At 38.1% G+C, this 21980-nt stretch overlaps 1 protein-coding gene across 1 annotated transcript in view; it reads right to left on the bottom strand.

The window, feature by feature from the left end:
- Window positions 1-21396, bottom strand: part of FOXO1 (forkhead box O1) — a 102497-nt gene extending 81101 nt beyond the window's left edge. Inside the window, exon 1 of the mRNA XM_051987394.1 lies at window positions 20638-21396. Within this exon, the coding sequence (XP_051843354.1) occupies window positions 20638-21309 (672 nt within the window). The 5' untranslated portion in view covers window positions 21310-21396. The remainder of the gene's footprint in view (window positions 1-20637) is intronic.
- Between the last annotated feature and the right edge of the window lie 584 nt (window positions 21397-21980).

Genomic DNA, 21980 nt, shown 5'->3' with positions numbered 1-21980 from the left:
CCATTAAAAAATGGTCTTAAACTAATTGTATTAAATTTTTTAGAGAAGATCTCACTGTTTGACAAGAACTTAGTTTGGCAAAAATCACTTAAAGGTCTATAAATTGTATAAATTCAAGATAAACTATGAAACCTACAAATTAAAGGTTATACTATTAAAAGAATGAGAAGAGAACCAGATCAGGTACATTTCAAAACTGTATAAGGGACAGTTTTCAAACAACATCAAAAAAATAGGCAATCACAAAAGATAATTTGATTACATGAAATTGGGAAGATTCTTCATGAATAAAATTAGTATATTCCTTACAGAAAGGAAAAATCTTTGCATCAAGTATCTCTGACAAAGGTTCAATCTTGAAGATAGATATATAGAGTACTAACACAAATATCTAAGACCAGTAATTCCCCAATGAAAAGTAATCAAAGGAAAAGAACTATATACTATTAATGATCTTAGAAAAATTGCTCCAAATCACTTATAATTAGAGAAACATTAATCAAAACAACTCTAAGCTGTCCAGAAATTTGGTGAATATGAACAAAAAATGAATAGTAATATTGAAGGTGGGAAAAAAAACTCACCACTGTGTAGTAATAATGGTCAAACTTGACCTTGTAAAGAATTGACATGAAACTCCCTCCTTCCCTTCTTTACAGAAATAAAGGCCTATGGAGCAGCTGTGAAATAATGCATGTACACTGAGTTGATGTGGTTAGCTTTACTAAACTGATTCCTCTTTCTTTTATATTCTTTGTTAGAAAGATAGAAAGGTACTCTAGGTCAGAGTAAGATTCAGCACATACTTCATCCTGTGTAAAGCCTACTTTGTATACATTTGTACATTGTCTCTCCCATTAGAGGGCAAAGGATGTTTTTTTTTTTTTTTCCTCTTTAGTATCCCTAGTATCTAGCCCAGTGAAGAGAACACAGTAGAAAGTAAATAAATGTTGACTGATTGAAATGAAGGTGATGGAGATATGGAGATAAATTATATTAATAAAAATTTATACCCCTCCCCAAAATGTTCAACATTCCAAAATAAAGTAATTATGTAATTGTGTAGTGTATAGTTTTAAGTTTAATTTGGTGTCTCCTTTATGTATTCTCTTATAATTCCTCTCTATGAACCTGGTTTTTTATTGACAAAGATTCCCCTTTTACCTATCCCTCTCTCTCTCCAAGCTCTCCTGAAAAGCTAGCAATACACTTTGTTGACACAATACTTTGAACATGGCTCAATATGCTTACAACAGCAAAATAAGATGTATTTTTCACTCCAGGGACTCCAAATTACGTATAGTAATAAACAAGTATTACAATCCAATAAAGGAAAGGTAGAAATTCATCAATCTATTACAATGAATCTTAATTCATTTTAAAAAGACCTGTAACCAAAACCCAGACTTCAAATAAAACACCTCATATCACAAAAATAGTTCATTTTATAAAATACCTGTCTTAAGTTTGTATATTTCAAGAGATGACTCTAGGGTTTCTAGAATGTGGAGAAATAACAGATTGATAGGATCACAGACTTAGAGCAGCAAGAAACTTTAGAGGTCATCACATCCAACCTCCCAATCTCCTAAATTAAGGGACTTTCTCTCAATCACGAAGCTAACTCATGTCTGGGTTAGGATTTGAATTCCATTTCCTGAATCCATATATTTATTTCCTGAATCCATAATTAGACCAAACCACTTTGGTCTAATTTCTAAAGTCAACATTGAACACAAAAACAATTTTTAAAAAAAGACATAAAAATAGTTACAGCTAATATAATCAATAAGGAATAGAGAAGTAGGGGGTAGCATGCTTATAATAGGCAAACATAAATAGGGATGTAAAAAGTAAATTTTCATCCTAAATCTCCCCCTATTATATTATAAGTTAAAAAAAGTTAATACAGAAGGAAACTAGAGTATGTAATTTGAATAGAGGGGGGGAAAAGTATCTCTTTAGTAGGAGTCACTTGTTTAAATAAAAACTGTAACCTTAGCCAATTTCTAAGACTGCAGTGGCATTCTTCACTGACTACCACTAATGGAGACTAGAAGAAACTTCCTGTACTCTCTATATATTCAACTGATTTGTCCTAAGGGTAAAACTTTATAAGCAAATGAGAAATTAATCAATAAAAAGCCCACAAAATAGGATGATTTCCTTTATTTTAAATCCATTTTCTTTCTAAAATATTTAAAATAAGAACTTTTTTTAAGCAACAGCTGAAGCAAACTTCCCAATTTTTCAAATTCTGGGTTTTTCAAACAAATTCTGTAACAAATCAAAAAGTGAGAATTATTGATGGTGGTGCTAAATACAACAATCATGAACAGAAGCCAAATGTTGGTAGTGCTATAGATATCCACACCAATTCAGCAGCTCCTTTTGTTTATTTCTTTTCCTCTTTTTGGGGAGGTGTGGGGTGGGGTGTGGCAGGATATAAGAGAAGGGATGAGATGTGGGAGCAAAGGTGTGAAGGAATAATTCTTTTACATACCTTTCAGGGCTAGAAGTCATCCCAAAAGATTAGATAGGAAAAGAAATGTTGAGTTACCCCAGCCTTTTCCATTAAAAACAAAAGAAAAGAATTCAAAAGCCTCCAAAGAATAAACTAGTATAAATATAGATATAATAAATACAGATGGAAGACTATGAATCCAAGCAATCCATTACAATATTCTCTTAACACTTTTTTTTAAACTCACTAAACAGTTTTTGAGAATCAAGTCTTTTTAGATGCAAGCCTATTTGACCATATCTAACAGCAATCAAAGAACTAAAAACTCCTTTGTATATTCCTAATCTCACATTCCAATATGACTTTTTCCTGTCTTCCCTCAACACTGGATGAATGAGCCAAAATTCCCATTCCATGCTATCACAGGAAGCAAAACAAGGGAATTCCAAATTGAAGGATGTCAAATTCCCTGGTGGGGCCTGCTGGATAGCAAAGGGCAAGCCCCATGTTTGGCAGGGCAAACTCTCTTTTGGGGACAGAAATACTATTAACATATTTATAGACAGGATAGGTACTCATAAATCTAAGGACTTCACTTCATTATCAGAGAGAAAGGCTATTAAAATTCAATGATGCTAAGTCTCAACATTTCTGCAGTTCTTTCAGGATGTAAGCTCATTTGCACAATAAATGTGGTCTAACAACTCACTAGAAGTCTTATCAGTCTGTAGAGTTTAAACCGTCAGTGATGGGCAACTCCACCCATTATCTGCTTAGAGACTAGAGTATGGGAGCATCTGGTAAATTGTTGTTAGAAAGAATAATTTATCAAGGACTGCTGAAACTCATTGTCATTGCTGGAATTTTATGTTTAAAATAATGGAAGAATATATACGTATATATGCACTTGAAAAGTTTACATGATAAAAATCAATGCACCTTTTTCAGCAACTGTAGTCAGAAAGGTAGCATTCTGAAACCAGCCAGTAATTAGAAACTCGAATGCAAGGGAGAGTAAAGAAAAAACATTTCTCAGTTCCAAAAAATTTCAAGATGCTTTCTGAGCAGTTAAGTATCACAATGGATTTAGTTTTATGAAAATAATAAATGTATTCCCAAAGGACCAGAAAGTTATTTCATTTTTTATATTTTTTACCATCCCCTCTTTTTTTTTTTTTTTTGTAGTTTGAAACACAAATGGAAATACGAATGAAAAACTTAAAATACAGCATTAACTTAAGATGGCAGAATTAGCCAATCAAAACCAAGAGAATCTGCACTCATGCATTTACATGACTAAACAGAGTTTTATCCTTTTCTCATGTTTTACACAAATACATGCAGCAGTTACAGTTAATCTGGGAATCATGACTTTCAAATGCTTGTCTTTTAATTGTGTGCATATTTTGACTAAAAAGGAAATTAAGGATTTGTTGTTTGTATGAATACATTCAGTGTGCATTTTTTCCCAGGACCAAAACTACTCTTATTGGTAAAAAGTGGCCACCCAATCATTGTCAGTATTTAATAAAAGGTATCTTAGAAAGAGAAAGCATGAAGTACTCAAATTTACCCATATTTACTCCAATAATTGTAATTAATGATTCCAAATTTGCATCAATCAAAGTGTTGTTTAAGAAAAACAATGGGGGGGGAGGGACAGTAAAAAGATTGAGAATAACCACTACAACTTTGTTTCTACATTATATTCCCTCCCATTAATTACAAATTACCCTATTTTCAATCCCATGCCAAGGGAGCAAAGTTACCTTAAGGAATGCAATGATACAACCTTTAATATTCAAACCACTTATTATTAAGCAGTTTAAAACTCAACCAGCCTGAACAGAAGATCTTCTAGAATATTTACTTTTGGTTTGAGAGCAAAAATTAGAGCTCTCACTGGAAAAGTAAAGAGGAAGATCAAGTCACTGGAGGATCATGGCACCATCTTGAATATGACAAAAATAGGCTACATGAAACCAAACATCCAAAATTAGAGATCTTATCATTGTAATTATAATTATAGCTGATTTCTATAGAGAGTTTTAAGGTTTAAAAAGCTTTATATACATCACCTCATTTGATAAGATCAACTGCTTATTAAATTTGACTCCATAAGATCAGAGATTCTCTTAGTTAATACCTTTGTATCTGTTCTTTCCTTTCCCCTCATCAAGCACAGGGTTTTGTGCATAGTAGATATTTAATGTTTGTTGAATAAATGAATGAATGAGCTTTGATGATATTAGCACCAATCTGGTGTCAAAATACACTTGCTGCAGATGGTGGCTGTCATGCTTTTTGTAATTCTTTTTCATCTAAATTCAGCTGTAATTAAAAAAAAAAAAAAAAAAAAGCTTTTTCATAGAGCTAAGAGCTAACATCACAGGGCCTAACTGGGCTCTTCAAGAAATACAAATAAAAAATCATAAAGATTTGGAAACAATATCTAAAAAAAAAATGCAGTACTGTTCCCTTTCAGCTGATAAATGTTGATTGCTAAGGTGGATGAGTTGAAGAAATTATATGTAAATTGCTACATTTTGTATATATCATAAATAACTAAAGGAGATTTTTAAAAAACAAACACTTCCTAAGCACTTTACCAAGCAAGTTGTAAGAATTACAAGAAATACAAAGACAAAATGAAATAATCCTGGTCCTCAACAAGACCATATTTTATTGGGGAAATACAACAAAGAATAAGAGGAATATGGACTTAGAGCTAGAGAGCTATTTCCCCCATTAAACTAAGCTCCTTGAAAGCAGAAACTGTCTTTTGCCTTTCTTATTATTCCCAGTTCTTAAATGAGTCTGGCACGAAGTAGTTGCTTAATAAATCTCAATTAAATCAAAAGGTATATAGTCCTAGTCAACCTTGTACAGAGGACGAAAATGAGATACACTGAAATCCAATAACCTATCCATAATCACATACCTATGAAATGGAAAGCCAGAATTTGAACCCAACATTCTGATTCTTTACCAAACACTCTTTCCACTAAACAGTTTTACATAAATGTAATGAAATAATACTTCACAATAGAAACAAACAATCTAAAGAATTCAGAGAAAAATGAGAACATTACTGAGATCAGAGCTCTATGATCAGATATGAGCAGATAAGGCAACTGAGACCCAAGACCACACTGGCATAAATACCAGGTCCTTGATTCAGAAGAAAGTGTTCTTTCTGTTCACTCTATTATGCCTGAAACAATATATACAACAATATGGAAACACAACTGAACCTGAAAGCTGCCTCTCTGCCTCCCTAACAGAAAGGGGAGACTGTATGGAATATTTTCTAGATCATATGTAGTACTTAGTTGATGTGTTGGTTTTTACATTTCCCCCTTTCTTTTTTATTCTTTGTTAGAATGATTTCCCTTTTGTTGAAGGAGGGGGGAAGTGGAGAGAATAGATGTATACAGAAATAAAGATAATATAAAAACAAAAGATATCCATTTTAATTTGATATAATGACGAAATGAAAAATACTTCACCAAACACAATCTTCACATAAACTTTTATAGTCAAACCACAAATACAAGCCAAAGGTACATAGAAGTCCCAGAATAATGATGATGATGATTAATGATATGGTGATGGTAATAATAATAATAACAAGCACATATATCACTTTAAGATTTACAAAGGCTTTTTACATGTTAACTGATTTGAATATCACAACAACCTAGGAATTAGGTGCTATTATTATCTTTATCTCCTTGTTACAGATAAGGAAACTGAGCCTGGAAGAGGGGAAGTGGCTTATGCAGGGTCACACAGCATTTCAGTACTTGAGGCAGAATCTGAAGTCAGCTCTTCCTAACTCTAAATCCTTAGTTCAACTCAGGATCAATAAATAACAGTATCTTTGTACAGTAAAGCCAACATTTATGTATAAACTGAATGTAAGATATTTTAACATTATTCTTCTAATCTTATATGATTTCTCTATTTTTTACAGTCACATCACTTACTGATATTGGTGGGATCATATTAAATTGCTGGCTTTTGCCAAATTAAAAGAAACTACGAACACCATTAAGCTACATCATCATTGGTACAAAATGATGGCTGCCAAAAAGCTGTTAAATGTGTGTTTAATTTTTATATTTTGTGATACGGACAACAAATTTAATATGATAAACAATTGTACAGAACACAAAATAGAAAATTGCATTTTCTATCCAATGATTGCTAAATTGTTTTAAAACAATGCAAACCATACTCAGAATATGCAACTACCTTTCCACTGACAGAAGTATAAGCCTCTAGTTAAACCATATGCAAATTATTTCATTCAACCCAGCTTCTAAGCATTCAAATTATCAAAATCATGCCCAAAAGCACATAAATTATTCCCAAACATTTAGTTGATAATTCTATTTAGGGGGAATAAGGAAGATAGAAGAAAGTTTTAGAGTCAGGCAATACAGTGCTGCTTTACTTCTTCCTCAAAGGGAGTGAAAGGTAATCCAAATGAACTTCCTTTTAGGGAGGCAGAATGTCAGGTACAGCATCTCTCTAGAATGTCAGGTAGGTATTCTATTACCTAGCAAGCCACTAAATTATCTATCTTTTCAACAACTATATTCCTTCCCTTTTCACAAGATCATAGGTATGGGACTGAAAAGAAAACTTATAGGTCCTTTAAGAAGATTCTAACAATTCACACACATTTTACAGATAGGTAAACTAAGGCTCTGAGAAATACCTTCATCAAGGTTACATAGATAATGAACTGCAGAATTAAAATCTGAACCCAGGTTCTCTGATTCCAAATCTAGGGGTGTTTACACTACATTTTCTGCTTCACTTCTCCAAAGTAAAACTTATTTCTGAAAGAGGGCGTTGCCATAATCTCCAAACAGAAAGGATTTGCATCCTATTTTCCAGATTTTAAAAATGCAAATAAAGTAAATAAAGAAGCAGCTAAGGAGGGTCCAAATCCTTGGGGCATGCTCTAATCTACCCTTCCCAATGGATTATATAGCACATACACTGATATTCCCTAATCACTCCAATTCCATATGAAGAAGCTTGGAAAGGCTACTTCTGGCTGCAGGGGATTGAAGAGTCAATACTGTGTAATGACAAAGCTCACAGATTGGCTGAGGAACTAGAAGGTCTAATGGCTAATAACTTGCCAAGCTGGAGCTGAGAGGTCATTATACAAATATGACCTGCCCTTTTAATATTCTTTTTTGCTTCTTTTCCTTTCTGGGGAATAAGGGAGAACTCCGGTGAACTTCAGGGTGGATAAAGGGCAGCTGCCTTCCTTCTCACTGGTCACCACGTATCCTTGGGCCCAAGTCACCTGCTTCCTTTCCTGATCTTAAATGAATAAGCAGACCAAGGTGACATGACCAGGAAAACGGACAAGGGAAGATCCACTAGACATCTCAGAGGCTAGAAATAGAATCTTTCAAAAAGATAGTGCCCTGCAGCAGAGAAAGCACTTCAAACACAAGTAGAAGGATACAGTTCCCTAGGACAGTTACAGCTTGAGAGCTTGTGACCTCTTATAAAGGAAAAAAGCTGGCATGGACGTTAGAAAAAGCAAAAAGAAAAAAAAAAAGCTTCACTCAGAGGGGAACCTCATAAAGATACCAGGAAAGAAGAACCCGGCCTTCAAAGCCAGGAGATGGAAAGGCCCCCTCCCTGTTCTGTACAACTGTGTCGGACCATCTTTACCCTCACCCTGGAATCTTGATTGACGGAGAGAATGTTATTTTCCTTCTAAGTGGACAAATGGGATAAACCAACATTACGGTCTCCTCTTCGACCAAAGACAATATTGAAACAATGTGCTTCAAGTCTAACAAATTATAATTTTTTAGAGAAAGCAGATAAGCAGTTTAACCTTGATGTTCATCATATACACACATTGAATTCAGTTAAAACATCACAAAATCATAACCTTTTTAACAGATTTGTCAACAACAAAGAAACCTTTGGTTATGCAAGAAATTATTTACAACCAAATTATGCAAAAAAAATAAAGATTTTTCATTCTATTCTCTTCCACATCCTCTTCCCCCATCATAGATTTTCTCTAATCTGATTAACCAGAATAGCATCTTTGCAGCTGTTAAGGTCTTGTGTATATCATTACGATCAGACCTGCAACAGAAGCAACAACCAAGTACCACTGTAATTAAACATCATCTAGCAAAATATCAAGTCAGAAACAGTAAGATTTCTTTTCAAAACTTAAAAACTCAATCAAGCCTTCAAGATGCACAGAGATAAGTGGAGGTGAAGGAGGCAACCTTGGAATTTCCATGCACAGAGGAGGTGTGTCAGAAGAACAGGGCTGGCCAGAGATAATCACCACTTCCTGTGCAGGCTAGGGAGCCACAAAAACCCAGATATCCTGGGAGGCAGAGAAGGACAGGACAGCTCTTCTGAAGAGGTCAAAATGAAGTACAGTAGTCCCTGAAAAATTAAGGAACCCGAGGCACCCTTCATTGCCAGAGGGAGGGTGCACCCACCAATGTTCACACAGGGCCTTCCTCAGGAAGATGGCACAACTTCCTGACTGACTTCAAAATCAGAACTAAAAGGTTAATGAGAGAAACTGAAAAAAGAATACTCCCACATTCTGATTTCTTGATTTCTTTCTCGAAGGATGGTGTAGGAACACCTGACAAGCTGATGTTATCAAAGTGTAATCTTAGACTTCACTGAACATTTAAATAGCACCTATTCCATAAGACATTCCTTACCAAGATGGCAATTTGCCCAAGAGGGAATAGGAATGGATAGGGGAGAGGAGACACAGAGAGCTACAATTGCAATCCACAAACCATGAAAAATGGGGAAAATTGAAGATTGGTTGCTTTCAGATTGAACATACTGTACAGGTTAGCGTGACTAGTCTGAGCTGGTACCAACCACAGTCATGCAGGTGTGATATTTTGGTTCAAACGCTATTTTCTTCATGTAGAAGTTAATTACATGTTTGTTAAAACCTCAAGTAGTGAGCTATTCGACCTATTTTTAATTTTTTTTTCAGCAGAGGTTATTTTTATGAAATAATGGTCTGTTACTACAGGTATTGAACATACCAGTAGCAAAGCTTTACTTAACAATTATTATACACACTTCACTGCATGTTACTTCTAAATGGCTCCAGGCTATTTAAGAATCTGTGTTTGTGGCTTCTGAAAAACCACACCCTAGAATTTTCTTTATATGTAGTCTTATAGTATATGATGAGTTAATCATGATTATTCCGATTATTCCCCAAATAATCACTTTTATTTGGTATCAAACTTGGGTTCAGATCTTGCAAATTTAGTTTCTTTTGGTTGGCTGAAACTTGCTTTTTATTCCTATGCTAATAAGTATAAATTATAAAAGCAAGAATTCTTAACTTTATTGCAATGTGGTCCTCAGCTGTTTGCTGAAGCCTACAGACCCCTTTTAAGAATAAAAAAAAATTTTTTTAAACAATAAATATATAGGATTGGAAAGATAACAAATTATATTGAAAAAAGTTATCAACATTTTTAATAGTTTATAGATGCCAAAATAGGAATTCCTTCCCTAAAGAGACTAAATGACCACAAAATCTAACATTTAGTAATGATCATATTAGTCTCTACAGAAACATATAAAAAAAGTTAAGTTTACAGTGACATTTAATTTTGTAATAATGTATTTGACTTACATCTGGCATAAAATTCATGAAAAATTCAACATTTCTTAATATTCAAATTCTGGATTTATTTTCTTTTCAAAGAAAAGTGCATTTATAAGTTTCCTTTATAAAAGGGAGAAATACGGGTCTGGAATTAAGTACAAACTTCAATATTCTGGAACTAACAAAGTAAAAATCAATTCTATGATTATAAGTCTTCAGGTAATGTAAACTATACAGCAAATTAGCATATATTTGTGTGAAATACTCAACTTTTGAATGACTTTATAAACACCTCTTAATTTAATAGAAGTTTCCTGAAAAACTAAGGAAAACGTATATATCAAATCCTATTTTTTCACTGATATATTATAAAAATATGTATTTTCACAGAAGTATTTTTGTTTATGAAGTGGAATAATTAAAGAATACAAAATTTAATACATTTTGGTACTGAAGAAAAACATTAAATTTCTGATGAAATTATTAAGGCTACTACTTAAACAATTTTCAGATAAAGGATTTTATTAAGGCTGAACACCGTCTTACAAAGAAAGAAAACAATGCAGTCTTCCATATTATTGTTAAATAACAAATTGCTGCCTAAGATGTATAGCTAGCTATTTGTGCTGGCACATCTTATTCTCCTGCTTTTACCTTCTTGAGAAAAAGGACCTGGTCTTATTTAAACTTTTCAACTTCCTCCAGAACCTAGCAAGGTGCTCTATAGACAATAGGTGCTTATTCTTGTTGATGAATACATGTAAGGCACTTTTATTAGTCAAACAAATTCTACTAACCAAATTTAAGCCAGGTGATTTTAAAGTCACTGTTCACTTTAATTTCTCCCTTATAAAGACACTGTCCAGGCACACTGTCGGCATGACATACAGCCTAACAATAATAAATGTTTTTGTATGTATGGTTTTAGAGTTTACAAAGAGCTTTTTCCTCATAACAACCCCATGAGGTAGGCAAGGCAAACATTATTATCCTCATTTTCCCAGTGAGGAAATTGAGGTTCAGAAAAGTGAGGTGAAAGACCCATGATTACACAATGTTGTTTTTCAGTCCTACTGGACTCTTCTTGACCTCTCTTTGAGGTTTTCTTGGCAAAGGTATTGCCATTGCTTTCTCCAGCACATTTTACAGATGAGGAACTGAGGGAGACAGGATTAAGTGACTTGCCCAGGGTCACACAACTAGTGTCTGCACTCAAATTTGAATTCAGGCGTTCTGGACTCCAGACCCAGGGCTCTTTCCATCCCACACCTGGTAAGTGGCAGAACAGAGCCAGGTCTCCTGACTCCTGCCCTGATTTTTCTTCCACGATGCTCTGCACTACTCCTGCCTTTGAAATACTTACAATCTAGTTGAGACAAGACGTGTGCACACAAGTTAAAATAGACTACAAAACGATAGGCCCCAAGGACTTCAAATAGGGGAGAGAGCTTTGGGGAGCTTTGGGGAGTGGGGAGGGAAAGCTTTAAAAAGTGTGTCCTGAGTTAGGCAACCAGGAATGGAGGAAGAAGAAATTCCTGAATGGAAGTAGAGAGACAAGGGGCAGGGGAAAGAAGAGATAAAGTTTAAATGGGGGAAATGAAACTAAGGTGACAGGAGTGGGAAATGGGTGAGAGAACCTTCATGAAACAACAGGGGCAGATCTCTTGAATTTAGCGAGGGGAAAAGAAGAAACAAGTTCAAAGAATAGAACAAACATTTATCACATGGCCATGTCTCTGAGGTGACTGGAAGATGATGGCGAACATTGACAAAAACGGTGCAGTTGAGAATTGGAGCCAGTTTTGAAAGGAAGTGACTTCCAAGGTAAAAGCAGAACAGGGATAGAGCCTAGAATCATGATTTCATCAATGCCCGTAATCCTTAGCTGAAGAAATTCCCTCCACCAATGCATGTCTGAACCTTCTCTAAAACTTAAGTCTTCGAGAGTTTCCTAATGTCCTAAGAAGTCAACTGACCACCAGGGTGACAAAGCCAGTTAGTATATGTTAAGAGATGGGAACTAAACTCAGCTCTTTCTGGCTTCAAGGCTACTACTACACTACTACATTATGCAGCTATTTAAACATAACAAACAAATGTAAAACTAAAGCAAATCTGAGATTTGGGATTCATCTGTATAGAGGAGATAATCAAAGTCATTGGAATGAATGAATTTTCTGAAGGAGGAAAATTTTGATGGAGGGGAAGAACCAAGCAAAAAGAGTCAGGAGAATGAGCCTTGTTAACTGATTAAAGGAAGAAAAGAAGCACAGAAGAACATTAAAGAAACCTGGACAGTGGATGCTTTAAGAAGAAAAAGGTGGTTAGCAGTAACAAATCCTGCAGAAGAGTCAAGAGATCACAGGAGTTTATGACGAAGGCCTTCTAGGGTGTAATTTCAGTAGGATGGCTCCAAGTCAGAACCAGAGGATTACACATTACACTTCCTATCACCATCACAAGTTCTGACTCTCAGCACCTTCTTAATTTTTCTAAGTAATGAAAATGCTTAAAACAGAGGATACCTATTGAACATTTCCTAGTTTAAAAAAAAATTAAGTGAAAATTTAGTAAATGAATGTGATGAAGAAACACTGGCATGGGAAATTTGGGTTTCGTATTTCAATTCCTAATTATAGGCAGGCTCTAACTTATGGATATCCAACTTCCTCATAAGTGGCCAGCCAGTTTTTCTTCAATCAGTGGCTTATTGGTGGCCACTCAAGAACAGAATATCCTTGGGATCGGCCTCCCTACCCCTCTAGTCTCTGCATACCCCAGTGCTCCTCAGTTTCTCAACTGTAACTTCCACCGAAGTCCTCTTTCTTACCTTGTCCAGGGCCAGGGTGAGGTCTTTAGTGGTTGGAAAAGTCAAGAGAAAAGAGATAAAGGTTATTCCCTAAGTGCACTCCCTTCAGTCTGATTCTTTAGCTTCAGCATCAGTTCCTTAGCAGACCCCAAATCCTGTCTCACCCCACAATCACACATATATCCAGAGTATCTTTCTTCAAAGAAATTGGAAATCGTGACTTCTCTAAAAAGCCTTCACAATTATTAGAGGATGTAGAAGGCCGGGATCAAGTAAAATCAATACTAGGGACTAATTTGTGGACTAATTATATACTACTAATTTTAAATCATCACATACACACACACACACACACACACACACACTCCCCTTAAGCTGTAAGTTGTCTTACTCTCCACTGGAGTTCCTACTTAGGTTATGCCTCAGGCTGGCCTGCATCTGGGTTATTATCTGAAATACAGATGAATTTAACCTTGTCTTTCTCTATAGCACAGCTTCTTATCCTTTCCCGGCAGTCTAATAAAGCCTATGGACTCTTTCTCAAAATAATGAAAATCAAGATTATAGAGATATATTTTTTCCTCATCTGAATTCAGAGGTTTACATATCCTTGGATCCCAGGCTAAGAACCTCAGTGTATATAATGTCTAAAGGGAATAGAGGAAGAAGAGAAGAGGGAAATCTGAGAAATGAGACATAAATGAGATTTTTCATAAGAGATGCTTCTTATCTTCACTGTAACTACAAACCAGCAAAAAATCTTAAAAAAAAAAAAAAAAAAAAACTGAAAAGCAGTTTCCTTCAAGGACATTAGAATTTGGACAAGGTGCATAACACTGCATTTTTTTTTTTTTAACTGCAGTGATCCAGGAAACAAACCCTCTTTAAAAGCAACATCAACAGAAATCTCTGATGCTAAGAACTGACCAGTTCAAGACCAGGACATATCTCCACAGGTTTACCTGGCAGGAAGATCCTTCATACTCCTCACTCCCCAAACTCTGAAACTTTTCCCCTGTCTCTCACTACTCAAAACCTCCTCCAAATCTCCTGACCAAAACTCTGGCCTTATCTCATCTAAGACCCCTTAACTCCAGAGCCACCCTCCATGGCTCAGACCCAAGATAGCCTTCATCCCTTTCCCTAGCAGATGCTGCAAGCCCCAGAAAACACCCCCCAAACAATGGAAGGGAGACTCACCACAAGGGGAATCTGATTCAATTCAATGAACATTGGACATCTGACGTGTTCCTGGTTTCCCAAGTTCACATTATGAACACTTTCCCACAAATACACTGTTATATGTCATGCTTAAGGCCCAAAATACTATTTTTCAGGTTCATTATGAGCTAAGTGTTTGTGTTCCAACCTGGAAACTTAACATTGTTCCTATTAAAAAAAAAAAATGGAGTATAAAAAGGCAAGAACCTAAATGTCTGGGAAATAGCTTTCCAAAATCCCTAATGCGCGTGCAGTGACTTGGTAAACTTGACTCCAGGTTTTAAGAGACTTGATTTGACATTTCTAATCTTCTAAATATGTCTGTTACAATGGAAAGAGCACAAGATTTGGAAGGCGGAGAGCAAAGTTGGAATCATTTTGTGATATTGAACAAATTATTTAACAGCCTTGGTTTTAAATTTCCTCCTTTATAAAAATAAAATTGGATTAGATGTGATCTCTACAGTAACTTCCAGCTCCAAATATGATGGCTTTATAATTCAACTCCTGAATCATGGCTTCTTGGAAAGGAAGATAGGTATGTCCAGTATAAGTGACTTAAACTAATCCTAAAACTACATCCATTACCTGATGATGAAGAAAGTATTCCCATGTCAAGTGTTAAGTTAGCCTAGAATTTAAAATTAGTAGTGTATTATAATTAACCACAAAGGAAGAATCCATAGTAAGATAATGAAAATCCAAAGCTTCACACTGGATATGTGACAAGGGCTACTAAGAGAATGCAGCATTTTGAGCTCCTGAGGAGAAAAGTATTTTGAATATAAAGTAAAGCAACAGTAGATCTTTTCCTATTATCCACAAATGAATAGTTTAAAATCTGATAGTCCTTGTTACTTACTGCTGCCTCGTATGCTGGATAAACTAAATAAATCCCACATTTTGCGTTCCTCGGGAAAAATGCATTATGAAAATGCTAAAAGTAAAATAATACTAGATATTTTCTTTTTACCCATATATGAATAGTCCAAAGCTTGATTGTCCTTGTTACCTCTGCCTCCTACACTGAATAAACTAGGACTGCTAAGAAAATCTAACATTCTGAATTCTTTAGGAGAAAAGGATAATGAATATAAAGTAATATTTATCTACAAGGAGTTATCTGCCACTGACAATTTTGTCTGACTGTTCAAGAAACCAGGCGATTCAAGTTGAAGGGATGATACAGAGACAACATAATAAATCATTTCTATCATGCTTTAAGGTTTATTCAAAATCCTTTCCACACCTGCAATAGCAAATGTCTATGATCCCTATGGATGAGAAAACTGAGACATAAAAAGTTAAATAACTTGCTATGGGTTAGTTACAGATTGTAAATAGTGGAACAAGAACTTAAATCCAGATTGACAAACTCTTAGTAGCAGTATAATTTCCAGTAAGACTAGTGTTGTTTCCCACTCTAAGTATATCTAAGAGAATCTGTCAGCCCCACATTTGCCTTTGATCCTTTGAGAATAGAAGAAAGAAAGAAAAAAGGAAAAGAAAGAAGGACGAATTTTCTTGCGTTCCATCTTCCCTCCATCCTTGGCTAGGGCTAGTAGCAGCCCAAGAAAGGGGAGCTGCTGTAGAAATGATGCATTGGTTCTGAGCAGGCCCTAAAACCCAGAGGAGGTCCCTCTGGTGGCACAATTAAGTCCCTGCAAGCACTCTCAGCATCTCAGGGATCCAGTCCAGGCCCTACACCATTGCAGGCGTTTCCTAGTTCTCAACAGTATCGTGACAGCCAGCCAGAACACTATAATACCTGCCCTAGAGAACGTCCATTGTTCCTGCCCAACCGGACCTCAACAAGGCCACTGCGTTCCTCCCTCCAAACCCCTCTGGGCCATCACCATAGAATCCTGACCTGACAAATCGGCTGCTCAAGGTCCCCATCCTCCTCCAAGAAGCCTTTCTGGATTACTTCCGCCCACAGAGCCAAAGGAACTTGGTGCACTATTTACATCTCTTCATGGACTATATGGTCTTAAGAGTTATTTGTATATATGTCCCCCATATCATAATATAAACTCCTTAAAAGCTTATTCAATTATAGCACCAAGCATAGCATAGTATATATATCCGACAAATGTTTGTTAAATTGAAACAAATTAAAACCATCCCTGATACTGTAAAATCACAGGGTCCTCTCCAAAAAGTAGGCCAGGAAAATAGCCTGATGATGCAAGTTTCTAGGCAATTTCCAGAAACATACAGGCCTTTGGTGCTGCATATTTCACCCTGAAAGTGCTAAAAGTACAGAGGAGACTAACAAACCACTGGGCAAATGCCCGGCTGCTCTTTAGGGTAATTTACCATTTGGCAGAGTTTAAGAGTTAGTCATGGAGTAAGGAAACCATTTTCAACTTACTATAGGATCTAAGGATCCCACTACTGGATAGTCAACTTCTCCCACCACTCTCTACCCCTATCCAAACCCCTGAAATTTCCTATATACTAATCTTCAATATTATTCTTGACCTAGTTAAAAGTCATCAATGCTTAATCCTGTACAGCCACCAAGAAATAAAAGTTCCTAATAGCTATACAATAGATCTTAATTTTTATGAAATGCTATTGAAAGAAATTATGTGTCAAATTTTTATTGTTCAAAAATTTTATTTTTTTAAAAGGACATGTTAAAAATTCTAAGCATCACTGAAACCAAATTACATTTCTTGATAAAAAGTCAACACAACTACATCCACAGAAAACATAATGGCTCAAATGCAATAAAGTTCTTTTCCTAAGTACATTATTTTCAATCCTTTCATGTAGACTCAAATCCCCGCTGTGTCATCAGAACAACCAGCCCCATTTATCACTCCAGAGATCCATCAAATGAATTTCCAAACTCAGGCAAATGTTAGGATGTATTATTCTGGCCTCCCAACCCAAAGGAAGACAAAAGTTTTTGAAGATTGAAAAATACTGCAAAACTTGTTCCTCTACCTTATTTTACTTAAAATAATTATATCTTTATGCAAACTAGAAATAGGGAAGGTGTCTCAAACCATCTAAGTCATTCTCATCAGGATTAACACTACAAATCAAATACAGGGTATCTCAAAAGTCTTAGTGAAGACTTAAGCTACTTAAGTTTTTATCTACCCTGAGACTTTTGGGACAGGGCATATATTCTGCAGCAAGTTAATCCATCCTTCTGAGAGCCACTAACAGCCTAATATTAAAAATTTCAGTAGCAAAATTTATGAAAATTTTCAAAGGTAAATTTAAAAATTGATAATGCTTTTTTAATCAACACACCAAAGCTTTCAGTCCAAATATCATAAAGCCTACCCACCACAAAACAAATACAACTCTTTCTTCCTAAAGGCATTAATTTTAACTGTGGTACAAATCCTATGATAGGGCAAAATAAGTTATAAAACAGACTCTATCAACACACATGAAAAGCCTATAATCTCACAAAGATGACAAGTATTTGAGATGATACAAATGTAAGCAGCATTATTTTGGTAAGAAATAAGAAAGGTCAAAGTATCACTATTCACATTATTATTATTATTATTATTAATGCTTAACAACTTTCCAACTAATGAAAATGATTATATGGAATTTAACTTGGGCTCAGGGGAAACCTTGTGCATAAAAATCAATAAATCACATTGAGACATGTTAATGCCAGGGCTGAGTATTATATTATGTCAAATATTTATTTCCAACATATTATCAGCAATCCTAAAGCATCCAATCACTTAATAAGTTTGAGGTTGCTTGTCTTTTTGGAACAAGTCTATAATCTAAGGGGAACAAAATTACTTCACTTTATAGACCTTGAGAACAGGAGAGTCTTTCAGATCTGAGGGAAGCTTGGTTTTAACAAGTAACACATTTATGAAAGAGGGGGAGAAAAGTTGTTTCTTTGCTGCTAAAATACCCTTTTACTCAAACTGAAAATGCACTAGATGTAATCTCACTTCTACCAACTGACTTTGGTGACACCTGAAAGGTTTAGTCATTTGAAAATGATGGCCTACCTTGAACCAACTAAAAGAACTAGTTTCTTAGAGCATGTATTTCATAGATGATTTCCTTAATGAAAGCACATATACATTTTCTAGCTCTAGTAAAAGATAAAAATACATACTTTATCCCCAGAAACTGTTTTAATAAAAGTTCTGTGAGACTAAATATATTTAAATCCAAAATAAAGTCCTACTCTACTATAGAATGGTACTATAATAGTTTTAAATAGGTTGTTTCTATTCTCAAGGTCTAAAAAGAGTGGATTTAAGTACACACGGTGCTTTGAATGTCAGCATAATAGGCCTTGGGTTTTTTTTTTTTAATAACTATAAATGTTATAAATGACAAGAGCGTCTGATATTCAAGTAAGATTTTTATGTGAGCACACAAAAAATGTATATGCTTTTGGAGGGTAATCCAGATTATTTTAATTTAAAAGAACATTAGTCTTTCATAACTTTCTTATGAAAGGAATAGTTACATATGAGGTAGTAAAACGATGCAGAATACACTTTCAAGTAGTTTTTAAGGGGTGTGATTACTTTGAAATCCAACACAATGAAAATTGTTAAGGAAACAAAACTAGTTACTTGAGGAAGAGCTTCAAAATAATATTAAGTAGTTCGACCTTTTGGTCACACATTAATTAACTACGGGTATGCCCTTTTATATAAAACAACTTTGCTGTAACAATTGCTCGACAAGTCTTAGATTTAGTTATGCCGTAAACTTCAAACTGGGGAAGGGGGAGTAGACTCAAAAGAGAATTATGATCAAACTAGTGAACAATTAAAATGTTTTCAATCTGTATGATGCCATTAGAACTCAGTTGTGAAAACAGGACCGGAAGGACCACCACAGAGACGGTCCCTGCAGATTTCTGAGATTCAACCCTTTGCTTCTTCAAAAGCTGCCAACCTTTTATTTCAGAAGCTAGATGTAGTAGGTAAATTAATCTCTTCTTGAGTCTCCATAACAGTATAGCTTAAGATATAGTTAAACCCATTCTTCTTTGGAGAAAAAACTTCAGACCATTTTTTCATGTTAATTAATTTATCTCTCTACCTGATCTCCAAATTGTATATAACAGAAAGGTCCCTGACACCACACTTCGATGTTGTATAACCCAAGATGAACTAATTTAAAATCTCACTTCTTAATTAAAAGATTTATGCATGCGGCCAGTGCAAGTCCGGAAGCCCTTCTCATCCACACAGATCTTCTATCTTTTCCCACCAAGGCAAACTCACAGGCCCGAAAACTGCATTTAACCCACAGGATATGTTAGATCTCAGGGAAAAGGCACTGGCCCTTTAAATATGCTGGCTTTCTTAGCTCGGTCCCTCTCCAGGCAACCACCCCTGAGGTCCCCTCCCTCTCACCCCACCCCCTCAAAGTGTCACACTTGAACTTTAACTCAGCTAAAGCAGCCCAGCGCCCGTAAACCCCGCCAGCTGTGGCCGCCCCTTTGCACGTGTCGGATGAGTTATCCCGGGCTCTTTTAGCTAGTGCCCAGCCCCCTGAACCCGGGGTCAGTTCAGATAAATCAAAACAAAACAAGTGTTGGATCCTCTAAGAAAACTGGAAGGCCCGCACCAAATCAGCTTCCTCAGGCTTCTTTTCCTCCACCTGCTGGTCCCACTCTCTCCGAAGCCCAGCACGCAGACACGCGCGCGCGCACACACACACACACACACACACACACACACACACACACACACACACAACCCCTAATTTTGCTGCCCCTCTAAGTTTCAGGGGAAATGGCATCACGGTTCGGCATCAATTTGTAGCCTACCCACCAGCAGAGCTTCCACCCGGGGTTTCCAGACTCTGACCCTGCACTTCCCTGTCAATTTTAGGGAACGAATCTTTGGATTTGTATTCAGGACATGGGTTCAATTCCCGCCTCTCCCTCTTTATTACCTGCGCAACTTTTGAGTTTCACCGTCATAAAAACGAGGGAATTGGATCTCTACGGTCCCTTTCAGCTCTGAATTTAAGATCCCATAACAAGGAAATGGGCCTGGTGCCGAATCTGAGGCTATGGGAATCAAGCCTTCTCCTCTTTCCTTGGTCCTGTCCCAGCGCCCACTCCGCGTATATCATCACTGCATTACGCACCCGTCTTTAATCCCCAAAGGACCCACTTGACGCAGCCCCCCCAGCCAAAAGAGACACACGTACACACACAGACACACACTTCCTGCAAATCTCAGACTTCTTTTACATGCACTACCACTGAGTTCCCGGCAAATAAGGGCCGGACATTGGGGAACGACAGCTAGTTCTACAGCTGCCCCCTCGTAGGTACAAACCTGCACGCCTAGATCCCTATAGCTTCCCCCTTCTTCTCACACCCCTATGTGGTAGTGACCACAGAAGCCTTTTCTCACCGTCGTGGCCTCCCGGTGCCTTCGTTTCCCCCCTCCCAAGGAGCAGACGCCCCCTCCCTCCCGCTCCAGGGGGTGCAGGCTTGGGCGACCTCACCTTCCAGCCAGCAGAGCTGTTGCTGTCCCCCTTATCCTTGAAGTAGGGAACGCTCTTCACCATCCACTCATAGATCTGGGACAGAGTGAGCCGCTTCTCGGCGGAGCTCTCGATGGCCTTGGTGATCAGGTCGGCGTAGGACAGGTTGCCCCAGGCGTTGCGCCGGGACGAGCTGCTCTTGCGGGGCTGCCCGGCCAGGGGCCCTGCCGAGGCCGGAGGGACGGGCGGGTGCTGCTGGAGGGGCCCGGGCTGCTGGGGCTGCTGGGGTTGCTGCTGGGGCTGCTGCAAGCAGGTGGTCTCCTGACACTGAAAGTCCGCACACAATCCTGCCGCCGCCGCAGCAGCAGCCGCAGCCGCAGCAGCAGCAGCCACGGCCGCCGCCGCCGCCGCCACGGGACCCGAGGGCTGTTCGAAGTCCTCGCTCTCCTCCAGGAGGCTCAGATTGCTGATGAAGTCCGAGCTGACAGCGGCCGAGGCGGCGGACGCGGCATCCCCGGGATTCCCTGTCCCGCCGCCGCCACCGCCGCCGCCGCCTCCGGAGGGGGCCGGACTGGAGGTGGCCGAAGTCGACTGGTTAAACTCCGGTCTGGGAAGGGGCCAAGTGCACGACCGAGGCCGGGGCAGTGGCTCGAAGTCCGGGTCGATCTCCACTACCTGAGGCGCTTCGGCCATGGTGACCCCCTCCCCTCCCCCCGGCCACAAGAGAGCGAAAAAGAGAGAAACCAGAGGAAGGGAGTGGGGGAGGGGACTTCTCGGGATTTAAATACTGGGCTGGGGGTGGGGGAGGGGAAAACGGGGGGTAGGAAAGGGGGAGGGGGGGTAGAAGAGAAGCTAGGGGCCGGAGGAGAGAGAAACCAGAACTTAACTTCGTGGGCTTATTAATAAATGCCTAAGCTTCCCCCGAGTTGTAGCGACGGTGGCGACTTGCTGCTGTTGCTGCTGCTCCGGCGACCGCAGTGGCAATGGCAATGGCAGTGGCCGCCGGACAGCAGGTTCGATTCGGCCGCGAAAGAAAAAGGGACAGAATCCACGGCAAAGGTATCCAGATAGTGAGCGCGGAAGGCTGTGGCTGTCCGGCTGCTGCGACTGTGCCTTCACTACTTGTACGGTTGTGCGGAGGCGGTGGTGGCGGCGGCGGCTGCTGCTACTGCTGCTGCTGCTGCTGCTGCTCGGGCTCCTGCTGCCTGTTGAATGTGGCGGCGGCTGGCTGAGTGAGCAGCAGCAACTCACCGGCCCACACCAGACTTACGGGATCTACTACCACCACCCAGCCGCGGGGCGGTGAGTCCGGACCAGCTCCCGCCCCCCGGGGCTGATTGACTGCACCGCCTCAGCCAATGAGA

The sequence above is a fragment of the Antechinus flavipes genome, chromosome 3 (genome assembly GCF_016432865.1).
Source record: "Antechinus flavipes isolate AdamAnt ecotype Samford, QLD, Australia chromosome 3, AdamAnt_v2, whole genome shotgun sequence".
Classification (NCBI taxonomy): domain Eukaryota; kingdom Metazoa; phylum Chordata; class Mammalia; order Dasyuromorphia; family Dasyuridae; genus Antechinus; species Antechinus flavipes.
The sequence above is the reverse complement of the archived record's forward strand: the minus strand, read 5'-3'. Positions and strand labels throughout refer to the sequence as shown.